The following is a 12,413-nucleotide window of genomic DNA, read 5'->3' as shown; positions in this document are numbered from 1 at the left end:
AATGGTAGGAGTGTCAAGGCAGCTTTTATAAATCGTGGTTAGCCTGGCCACAGAATGGAACCTAAGCCTACAAAGACCAGCCTGGGTGCCATGTTGATCTACACGTGCCTTTAAGCAGTCGACTTATTATTATCTGGTATGTGGTAACATCTGACATTCATTCAGTACTAATTATGAGCTGAAAAAACAACATTTTACCAAGAGACAGTGTGGTATAGAGGTCATCAACATGACCTTAACTAAACATGTGACTCAAACAGCATGTGTGGGACCATGTGTTGGCAGCATCGGTGGCTAAGATTTGTGTTAGTCCAGCTAAAAATGGACGTGAGGGATGCACTTGCTTTGTACCCTGCTGACACACAATCGTACCTCCTCTCCTGCACTTTTACCACTACATTCTACAAGCCTCATTTGTACGCAGTGATCTGAGAGGTGCGACCGGTTCCATAAATCACACTTGAGTCCCATTGTGTGCTGATTCCTACGCTCAGACTGAAGTTCTACTCAGTCGACTTTTTCAAAGTCAGACCAACAGACCTATGCGGTTTGGGCCTGGATGCTCCTCTGGCCTGCATTGGCCACTGTGATATTCAAGAGGGAAGTCAAACATCGCAACAGTCATGGGAGGTGTGATCGTGGTGGCTGCTAGGACTACGACAACACATTTCTGGACAGATAAGGAGACAAACCATCTCTGGGGGAGTTATAAACCCTAAAACACAGGAATAGATGGACCCGACTGACTAGCGTCCCTGGACAACAACAGATTTGACAAGTTGCTGCTTGCTAACTTGTTTGTTAAAACATGTGGAAGGTCAAGCAGATGAAAGTGTGATTGCGACCAGCTGTGAAGGCCCACACTGCTCAGCTGGCCGCCAACATCGCCAAACCTGAGGTCAGATCACCAAACTTTAGCTGCAAGCCTGAGACAAGACCGTCCAAATCTGGTGAGTATTCGCTTCACTCCGTTGTTACATGACAAGAGATGAAACATCTGAACTGACCAGAGCTTGAAGGGGCCCCTACTCACCGGTGATGCAGTGCTGGCACCTCTACACTTGACTGGAGGAAAACAAGAAGTTATATGGGTCCATTCTGCTGGATTGTAGCTTCTTGAGTTCTTTTCAAAGCATTTTGTGCTTTTAACATTTTATAACTCATGAAAAAACAATTTTTTCACTCCTTTGTATACTATATTGATTTGTCTAACTGTTCTCATTATTAACGAATGAAGAAGTGGCATTCATATCTGAAAATTCATTATTCAGGGACATTTTAAATGTCTTGATTTTAGGACTTTTCAACCAGCTTTAATCTTTTCATCAGCATCATCCCGGCCTGTGACAGTTAGTTAGGACTCATATTAGCCTTTGGGCTGAGAAATAAGGCCTGTGAGAGAGTTGATATGAACAATTAAAAGCTTTACCTGCTCCATCAAAAACTACCGCTGAGTTGCCAGCAAGTGATTGAACTTGTGACATCCCCATTCAGGAGGGTGTGAATGTGGAGCAGAGTTTCTGTAAATTTCCAGGACGACACTCACTCAGGCTGGCAGCTGTGAACAAGCTCGAGCTGAGAAAGCTGCATCTGCCTCTGATGCTGACTGAGCCCAGGATGAGGAAGTCTGAGGTGCTGGTGCCCCCTACTGGAGCACACAGTACTAGTTAGCATCTCTCTGCTAAAGCTTCTCTGTTGCCACGGCAGTTTGAATATTTCAGCCTCTCTGTGCATCTGTTATTATTCTGCACTCTGAACAGCAAACACCATTAAATTCAACATCCTCATACAGAGGCCGAGGACAATGTCTTGGAGTAGTTGGAGGAATTCTCCAGAACACTGGGCCTTCACGAGACAATAGAGTGATAGATGATTCACATTGTGTGTTCTGCTCATGGAAAAAATGATGTGCACCCAGAATGCTTGAGTACACTTTTGGAATGAATCAAACATAAGATGAAAATCATTTCCTCATTTCACCAATACAGGCGCCCCTCAAGGCTGTGTCCTGAGTCCATTTCTATTCACTCTCTACACCAACGACTGCACGGGCCCCTCACACATCACTAGATTCCTCAAGTACTCCTGTGACACCGCAGTACTTGCTCTACTCAATGGCAACAACTCCCTTATTGCCTATCACAACTCCATCTCTCATCTCACACAGTGGTGCAAAGTTTATCAGCAATTAAAAGTCTCTAAGACAAAGAGCAGGTATCATTCGCCCAACAGGTCAAGCTCCAAGCCTGCATCAGTCAGCATCAATGGTGAAGCAGTCAAGATGGTGGAGAGTCACAAATATCATGGTATCCCCCTGGACAATAAACTCAAGCTCAACAAACACTGCCAGCAGAGACTCTCCTCCATCCACTGGCACTCTCAGTTGCCCCCAATCTCCTGCTGCTGCTCTAATAAGCATCATCCAGCCCATCCTCCTCCACTGCTCACCCTGCTTCTTCTACACGCAGTCAGACCCAACAAGAATAGACTCACACAGATCCCACACAAAGTTGCCAAGATCAGCGGCCTCCCCACTCCCGGTCTCATAGACCTTAACAGCACAGCGCAGCTCAGACCATCACACAGGACCCCAGTCACCCCTCAACCCACGTTCCTCACTGCTTCCCTCTGGACACGGGGACAGGTCACTTCCCTGGAAAAAATTAAATTCGACATTAGCTTTGTTCCCACGGCCATCTGAACAAAACTCACAAATGGCAGTGACATGTATATGTGTGAATGTGTCTGTGTCATACCGTACGTTATGTGTTGAGAACCCTTGTGTGTGGGGCAAAGGTATGTTGTATCTGAGGGGTTTGTGTAGATACCTTGGGTTTGGCACTCAAGACGTACAGAATCGCGACGTAAATTTTCCCAAGAAAACAAATAAACTAATCTGATCACAATCCAGGCCCGACTACACAGATCCAGTCAAGCAAACTCCATGTCTCTGTAAGTGTCATCTGAACACCCACAGAGACAGTGAAGCTGCAGAGAGCAGCCACTTTTACACCATTGATGTTTTATTTGTAATGGTCAGATTTTTCCTCTGGGGGGCAGTAGTGCCAAATAAAAGCCAGAGAAACTCTCAACCATGGTGGTGCATTGCTGACAGATGCTCTCTGTAAACCTTCTGGATTTAGTCCAGCCACCAGTGCAGTCCGGTGTGTGCATCATGATAATGTATCATGAAACATCTATTGTGACACATTGCTGTATTAATTTTGTTAAAACCAGAAAACGCTCAACAGAAACACAATGAACACTCCCAAGCCTGTTGCACATCAGCTAAGCATGTAAATAAGAAAGTATAATATAAGGAGAAAAAAAGATGGCCACTGCATTATTTAATATTTTACGATGGTTGACAAACACATTAATTTAGGTGATGTGTCGGTTAAAGCTGCTCTCCAGCCTGATGCAACTCCAGTTAAACCAGTATTTCTGTCTGACTCTGCACTTCCCTCCTCCTTTGGCTCTCTGCTTCTGTCTCTGAGCTCTGTGTGACCTGTGGTATTACTAACTATTACACTTTATATATACAGGAGATAAATTAAGGAACTGGATTAAAAAGACACACCAGCACATTAATAAATACACTTCAATATCAAATTCTTGGAATATTTAATTTCATCATCAGATGTGTTTAGTTGTTAACATTTGATTCAGGGACGAAACCACTGTTAGGCATGTAGACCCCATGAGCACAAAGCATGTGGCTACATGTGTTTCCTGCTCTTTGGATTTTAATGGAAAATCCATCCATCCATCCATCCATCCATTCATCGTCTTCCGCTTATTCCTGTTAAGGGTCGTGGGGGGGGGGGGGGGGGGGGGCTGGATGATGGATCCAGCGGCTTTTGAGTGAGAGGCGGGGTTCACCCTGGACAGGTCACCAGGGCCAACACATAGAGACAGACAACCATTGGCTCTCCCAGCCACGCCTACGGTCAATTTAGAGTCTGGATTAACCTGGTCCCTCTTGATGTCTTTGGACTGTGGAGGAAGCTGGAGTACCAGAGAGAACCCAGCAGGAACAGGGAGAACATGGAGACTCACCCAGAAAGACCTTTGCCCGAGCCAGGACTCGAACACGGAACGTTCTTGCTGTGAGGCAACAGTGCTAACCACTGTACCACCATGCCGCCTTTATGGAAAATCATTGATCTTGATGAAATGTATAACTATGTCCTGTGTGATACAATTAAAAAAGGCATAGATAATTTTTTTTTTTAAAAAGTGGTTATGGTACTGTTTGTAATTTTTTAAATCTTCTTTTGTTTTGTGTTTTTTCCTTTTTAATTGGAGAAAATACACTTTTTTAAAAAAACTGCTGAATTTGAATTAAACCAATATGTATTTTCTTCATTGTCTTTCACATCAGATAACTTTATTATTAATGTTAATAAGGAAAGTATCAATTTTGTAAATGTTCCAATTAACCACTTCAATAAATGTGCCATAAGATATGAAACATGATGTCACTGAAGGAGTGATGTTGACACTTCAGTATCGTCTCAGGGTTCCACGTCACTTAGCAGGTTTTAGCTGCTCATGCCTGGGTTCTAGTTCTGTGGAATGAACAGCATTTACATATTTACATACAGTTGATCACCTCAAATTGGTGCATGATGTTTGATGATGGATTTTATAGAACCAATATTTTATATTTTTTAAAATATGTATATGGTTTAGCCATGTTATTTCCATCATATATAGATTCATATTCTATTTTAGACCAAAAAATCCTTCAATTGAGGAAACGAGGGTCATTGTGAATGCGTTTCCAGCTTCTGAGAAACGCATCTGTGCGCTCACTACAGGAAACGACAACTCCCAACATCCCTTGCAGTGTCGTAAACGAACATGTAATAATGACGTTTAGGCAGAGGAGGGCGGCAAAGAGCCGTCAACCAGTACCGTTCTCACATTCAAGACAAGAAGAAGACAAATCGGCCACACGGGGGCAGCAATGCATTGGCACGTCATACCTACTCTACCAGAAATAATGAGAAGAGTAGAAGAAGAAGAAGAAGAACCTAACCCTGGGAAAAGCCACTGTCTTCCCGCCGCGTCAAATGATTAGCTAACACACTGTAAAACGCCCGACAGTCTCTTTTTAGCTGTACAGAACGGGATTTGATGTCGATAATGTAGTTATTAGACCGTCATTTAGACTTTGACGTAGTTCTCGCAAGGCTGATAATGCTGAAAATGAAGCTACCGATGAAATCGGGCGAAGAAGGAGGCGACGAAACAGCCGAGGAAGAGTCAGTGGATCAGTCGGAGCACCAACAGATTCCCAGGGCGGTCTCTCCCGCTTCCATGTCCGACAGGCTGGAGGAATCGCCCAGACCTAATGGACACCCATCCCAGCTGGACAAGGAGACCGTTTTTGAGTGGTTTGGCCTCCATCTAAACCCCGCTAAACGGATCGAGTTCATGTGCGGGCTGATGCATATGTGCCAACCCCTGGAGCTCCGCTTTTTGGGAGCTTACTTGGAGGATCTCGCAAGAAAAGACTATCACGTTTTACGGGACTTCGAGGTTCGGGCGAATAATCCAAGCGATTTGGGGATTTTAACAGACGTGGTTGACCCGGTGGTCAGGTCCAAACTACTAGTCTACCTGTCCCTCCTCGGGTCTGACAGCAGGGAATGTGCTGGAATACTCTTTCGGATACTGAGCCATGTGGATCCGGCCTTGTTCTACAAACATTATGACTATTCCCTTACTCCTTTTAGGGACCTTCACCACCACTCGTTCCCGTATCAGGACGGGATCAGGCGGACAGAGCAGACCTGCACGACCGAAGCAGCGGCAGGACCTTTGGATCAGTTGGCGCTGCTCTTCACCATGGCCTCTCTTCACCCAGCTTTACATTTCCATCAACGGGAGACGGTCCGAGGGCAGCTTGAAAAAATAGAGACCGTCATAGAGGAGGAGAGACGTCAAACTCGGCTTCGAGTAAGCGAGCCGACAACTGTCATGAGCTGCGAATTGCTAGCGTTAGCTACGAACTTTGCTACCTCAACTTACTTACTACCAGAGGGGATTCAGGTCTGTAGCACAGCAGGCTAATGTTAGAAGTCTGGTAAAACACACACTGAGTTGACGAGTAACATCATTCTGAAGACATGGCCAGTGACACGTCCTTCCTTTAGCCTGTGCTGTCGTCCAGAAGGCAGTAGTTCAGTTAGCTAACACAACTAGCCAGCCGCTAACAGGCAGCCAACCTGCAGCAGGCTAATTTGAAAAGTGGTCTCAGTTGTTCAGCCGTATTTTAAAGTGACTCGCTTGTCGGGACTGAATTTGCTAACAGAACTGCTATCAGTGGACGTCATTAACACGGTTCAAGTTTCCATCCCTGTTAACGATGCGTCGAGATTTATGCTAATTCCTGTTGACAGTCCGGTCGATCCCGGTCTCTGCTGCAGCAGGTGTTCGACCGATTCACTTGTGGCTGGTGTGCAACATGTGAGCTTGTCCGCAGGTTTTCACTCGAACTAAACCGGGCTGCAGCTGAGTATGACGTATGTCCTCCTTTGTGGAAGAAGTTTGATTTATGTCATCTGGAGCAAAAGTTACCAGTTATGGCTCCGGATGTGGTTTCTCAGTTATTAAATAGAGTTTTACATATGTCTCCCATTTCATCATTAAATATGAAGTTTATCATGAATAAGCTATTTTTCAAATCCACGATTCAACTGTACTATTGAGTTAAAGGTCACAGTTCATTTTTAATCCCAGCATGGTCTTTATGCAATCATTAGACTGAGTAATGTGGGGACAGTGTAAAAACTTGAAAGTGTTAATAGATTTATCCGCTGGCCCTGACTGTATCCTGTCTAGACTGGTAGTTTTATCACTGGTTACTGTCCTTGACTTAGCACCTGCTCCTAAGTGGAAAATAATTAGATCAAGAAAAGGCATTCATAAAGGATGGCAGAATAATGGATCAGATATTTTTCAAAACTGCCCCAGAGCATACTGCTTTTTTAGATATTCCATAGGAGGAGCAATTTTGTTAAAGCCAAAAAATTTATTGAAATACAATTTAAAGTTGAATACTGTAGAGATGGCCTGACCTACACCTAGCATGGAGACACTGATCAGGAGGTAGGGTGGTTGTCTGGTAATTGAAGGGCTGCAGTTTTGACCCTAAGGTCCTCTGAAGATTCTCCAAGTGTTCATGAACCCTTACGAGCCCTGCATGAGCAGGTCGGTGCCTTGCACGGCGGCCTCCACCTGCCAACATCTTCATGTTGCTACCCAGCTTGGCAAAACATTCGCCTTGGCCCATCAGCAGCACTAGTGTTTCTGTTAGAAATGGGTTTATAATCATGATATAATGGGTATATCTTTACAGCATCTGGGTGGAGCAGTGGTCAGCACTGTTGCCTCACAGCAAGAAGGTTCTGGGTTCGAGTCCCGGCTCTAGCATGGGGTCTTTCTGTGTGAGTCTGCATGTTCTCCCTGTTCCTGCTGGGTTCTCTCTGGTACTCCAGCTTCCTCCACAGTCCAAAGACATCAAGAGGGACCAGGTTAATCCAGACTCTAAATTGACCATAGGTGTGGCTGGGAGAGCCAATGGTTGTCTGTCTCTATGTGTTGGCCCTGGGATGGACTGGTGAGCTGTCCAGGGTGAACCCTGCCTCTAGCCCCCCCCCCCCCCCCGTGACCCTTAACAAGAATAAGCAGAAGAAAATGAATGGATGGATGGTTACGGCATCTGCTCACATAGTCAAAAGATGTTGTAGCGTTGCTGGAGTTGATCTGCTGCTGTCAAGCATCAGTGGTGGTTAGTTAGAAAATTAAATAAAAAATGGATGGAGATGGAGTCGGCAAACAAGTTCCCAATATGAATGGGACCTGTTTCCAAACAAAAAAGCTGAACAGCAGTGTCCACCATCCCAACTGTGCACTGTGTGTCTTGTGTTCTCATTGGCTGTTGTTGCTGAATCTTTTCATTGACTGATATTTAACCTTATAGGTAAGAGGCATGTATCAACAATGGCTTTATGATGTAAAGAGAGGTATAGAAATCATTTCTGCTTTGCTGATAAGGTGCAGGACGGAAGAGCCATGAGTCAGCAATGTAGCATCCCTGGGCAGCACTTGATATTAACTCCAAAACGAGTGGAAATCAGAGCCAAAACTGCTGGACCAGGCATTCAGGAGCTGAACCAGGACGTCATGGTCTGCCTGTATTTTAGCCTGTTGAGTTTCATATGCTGGGTCTCCAGTCCAGTTTTCAGTACTGAGTGATTCTGTTCACAAATCATTTCATCTGTTTTTGATGAACTGATTGATAACAAATTAGTCAGTCCATTGAAAAGAGCTGGTGTGCCTGTCACAAGCTGCATGCTGCTGTGTTAGACTCCAGAGATACAGCAGAGATTGGGGACAAACCGTGATGTAGATCTGGGTTATTAGGAAATCAGGCGCCGTTTTCATGAAACAGATTTCCTCAGTCATCATAGTCATTGTGAGTCGGGGCCATGTGTGGTGAAGCTGCACTGCCCTTAATAACATCACATGTGCCATTTTTAGAGTGCTTTGCTGTGTCTGGACTGTGGCTCTGATAAATGTGGTTTAAGACCAAGACGGAGAGGATCAGGGAGTAAAGGAAGGTTAGAAACACACAGTGGTTGCTAGTTTTCACCCAGTCACTACTTTGGGCCGGGCAATTTCTCTTTAGATCAATCTGATAGATTGATCTGGACATTCGTGGTGTAAACATACCTGGTTCTAACTCTTAAAACCCCAATAAACAAGAATACACCCCAGACCCAGATACATGCCAGTGGGGTACGGGTTGACGACGAACATACACAACTATCTGTGTATCGTGTGTAAGGCAGCAGTACTGTTGACAACTTTGATCACTTTGAGTTTGCCAGCTAAAAAGGAAGAACGATGGTCCAGGCTAGTATTTCATGGGCTTGATCCAGCTTGTTCTCATCTGACTCCCGGTAGCGGATGGACCGATAAAGTCCAGCTGTTTCAGATTGTAGATTAGGGATGGGCATTGTAGAGAAATGTCCTCAATCATTGGGGATTTAATGATAACCCATTTGAATATCATAGTTTTATATTACAAATGACTATTGCAGAAAATGCTATAGTGTTTTTCCCCTCAAATTTTTATTCCAAGAGGAAATTATAATCTAAAAACAGTCCTCTTAAACAAGGCAGTTAAACTTGTTTTTGTCCTTGAAACAGAAAACAAAACATTGTAGAAGCAGCGCTTGTAAATGCAGGGCCTCGGAGGCAAACCTCTTTACTAGTTAACGAACCAACGCTAACACAATCGAACCTCTTTTAGACACGATTCCATATCAGTCTCGATTCAGATCCCTTGGGGGATTATTTCTGCTCCTGGTGCATCACAGCTCCTCTGCAGATCAAATATGCAGCAGCCTGGAACGTAATAACGCCATGTTTGACTCCACACTTCCTCCTTCTTCTTCTCTACACGGAATTCTGTGCTGTTCCCAGCCCCCTCCTCGATAGCTGCTTATACTTGGTTCATTTTACATGGAGTTGCATGTGTTTACATTTTAACCATTGCAGCACCGGTACCTGGAATTTGGTACCCTAATGGTAACCTTATTCGGTACATTTTATAATAACAATAATGGCATATCTAAAAAGTATGAATTTATCATTTTCAGGAAATTAATTTCAACTGAAGAACGAAGCTATCCCTGGCTAGCTGGGACACTGACGGCTTCGGCAGCCTCCTGGACACGGCTGACCAGGGCAACTTTTGCAACTGAGCATTAACAGCGGGGCAGCCTGACCTGACAATTAAAACAAACATGATAGACTCGTGACAAGCTGAAGATGCGAACCCTAACGTCAGTAGTAGTGTAAAACACAACGTTATCATCAGCCAAGGCATTAACAAAACTTATATTCAAAACGGCCAGCTTATGACTTACCTGCTGCGTTACCTGGCAACGTCAATGCCATGTCGTTGTTTTCAGGGACGAGATGGAATCACTCTCGCTTTATGCTGTATCACGCCAAAGTTTTGCTCTCTCTGTTTCTTCCCCTTTCTCCCTCAGTCACCATGATGCCTTCACGTACTGAAATTTGGTTTTACGTGAATCGGTACTCAAGTTCCATATGTTACCCTACTATAACCCTTTCTCTTTCGCTAGAGCTAGCTAGAGTTAATTGTGCCTGTAGCTCTTTGCTTTGCCTCAAGAGAAAAACGTTCACAATTTGTGGATATGTTGATATGAATGAGTGGTCGATCGTAATTCCGCATCATCAACAGGTTCCTTAACCAGCAGGTTATTGGCTAGTATTGATCATGCCTGTCCTTATTGTACACTAAAAGACAAACATGATTACGAAACACAAATGTCGAAATATTTATTGACAAAGCTGCATAACATTTAATTGTCAAAACTAAATGAAATGGGCTCATGCCAGAATAGGTTTTACAGTGTAAACATGGAGATTGGTTTCATGCCAGTAGCAGCTTTTGGTTAAACTGGGAGCTGCCACAGAGCATACTGCATTTTTAGATATTCTATAGGAGGAGCAGTCCTTTCCTCAGGTCTTTCTTTGCCTGCTGAGATGTAGATTCAGTTTCCTCACAGGTGTGTGAGTGAGTGGAGTGTTGTTTTTTTTTAACTCTTTTCTTCAAAGTAGCACTAATGAAGCCTGCTATTAAAGTGAAGCTGAAGTGCCTCTCTTAGCACTGCCTTCTAGCAGTTGTAATGATGTTTTTCTCCTTCTGTGTCCTTTCTGTTATTGAAGCTGTTGTCTGATTTTGAACTCAACTTCTCACCCCTTTAGGTCACTGCCCCTGTCACAGTTGTTGGCTGGCTTGGTCCCCCCTGTGTCCAGCAATAATTTGCCTATGTTTTATCGTGATTAGTTTTCAAGTGGCATGGATGTCACCGCCTCTCCTCGCTAGTGCACACTCCCTGCAGACCCATCTGTTCTGAGAGATTTTCTCCCAGTCCTCCTCAGGTGAGGAGCCTGTGGGTACGATTGGTATCAGAGCACTGCTTGCTGTCTCTAGGGAAACAGTTCCATGTGCCTGGTTCACCTTTGAAACCATTCGTAGCTGAATGTTTTGGTTTTTTTTGTATTATCTATAGCACTTAACAGCTAAGAGGAATAATCTTGTGCATCATTTCTGTTAGCAATGCTGGAACTGAAGTTGTTGGTGGTTTTTGCTTCGCTCTGTTTGCTCAGGCCTTTTCAGTGGGACCATGGTAATAAAGGCAACAGTACCATGACAGGTGTCCTGCTAAACACAGAAAGCATGGTGAGCCAGTCTCACTTTATGTTGTCCTATTGAGGGTTCCTTGTTCAGCATTTTGGCTCTTTCTGTTGCCAGACACATTGCTACAGGTTTCTACTTTGTATGGCCTGAAGTGTAGAAGTCATGACATTAAACAGATAAGACTCATCGTGGGGTCTTGCTACAGTCATGGTGACATGTGAGCAAGACCCTTCTCCTATGTCCCAACATGTCCTGTCTAATCTTGGAAGTTTGTGACATGCGACTCTATGACCTGTAGTGGAGGCCGGGGGGTGCTCCCTCTGCCCTTCTGCCCTGCCCATAGTTCTCTTCAGTTACAAAGGGGCTCACCGTGACTTGATGTGCATTTTTTTGTGTGTGGGGTTCCCAAACCCCAGGTTGAGAACCAGTGTTGTAGACTGCTGTGTCTGCTTGGTTATTGTGCTAACTGCAGGCCGCACATTGTCTGCATACTTGTAGGTTTGTTGCGTGTGTGTTGATCGTGTGGGGCTGCTTGGGTATCCAACATCGTGGATTGCCAAACGACACATATTCATTCTCCCCCTTTTGCTCTTTTTCCTGTCCTGCTTTTAGTTTGCCTTACTTTTTATTCTTTACCTGACTGAGGTTGGAAAAAATTATTAATAAATCCAAGACTGTGAAATAAGCTATGCTGTTAATATCAGCAGGTCATTGTTAGATAAGCAGTCCATGATGCTGTCCGTTGTGCACATTGGACTCGTTTGTCTCCATAAGTTTTCCCTTGAATGTTTCCTCTTGTGTCTGAATCCAGCCTGAAAATTGCATTAATTTGCCCACTACAGGACCTTTTCCTCCCTGCCACCATCAGTCTGTCCTCACCCACTCATCACCAATGCCTTGACACCCAATTTTGTTGGATGGTGGGTAGAGATGAACCTATTGCATTTTACTTGGCCACTCCTGATTTTTTTTTTTTTTTTTTTTGTGTCAGTGTGACCTGCCGATACCATTTTTTGCCATTTCCGATTTTCTGTTTAAGAATTGTACTTGACAGAATATAAAATCATCAAAATCTACTTTTCTCCAATGGAAACTGTTATTTCATAATGACATTGCTCAACAGGGTGATGGAGTATGAAGTGTCTTGTTAGGGTTTTTGTTT

The 12,413-nt window shown here is 44.2% G+C and overlaps 1 protein-coding gene across 2 annotated transcripts in view; it reads left to right on the top strand.

Moving 5' to 3' along the window:
* The first annotated feature begins 5,015 nt into the window (after window positions 1-5,015).
* zcchc2 (zinc finger, CCHC domain containing 2) overlaps window positions 5,016-12,413 on the top strand; it is a 30,108-nt gene continuing 22,710 nt past the window's right edge. For both annotated transcript variants that reach the window (XM_086191524.1, XM_086191523.1), the window contains exon 1: window positions 5,016-5,967. In XM_086191524.1, the coding sequence (XP_086047650.1) occupies window positions 5,206-5,967 (762 nt within the window). In that variant the 5' untranslated portion in view covers window positions 5,016-5,205. The remainder of the gene's footprint in view (window positions 5,968-12,413) is intronic.

The sequence above is a fragment of the Aulostomus chinensis genome, chromosome 21, assembly GCF_037954235.1.
Source record: "Aulostomus chinensis isolate RoL2024-O1b breed Wild chromosome 21, RoL_Achi_v1.0, whole genome shotgun sequence".
In the NCBI taxonomy this organism is placed as follows: Eukaryota; Metazoa; Chordata; class Actinopteri; order Syngnathiformes; family Aulostomidae; genus Aulostomus; species Aulostomus chinensis.
Note: the sequence above shows the minus strand (reverse complement) of the source record. Positions and strands in the feature narration are given on the sequence as shown.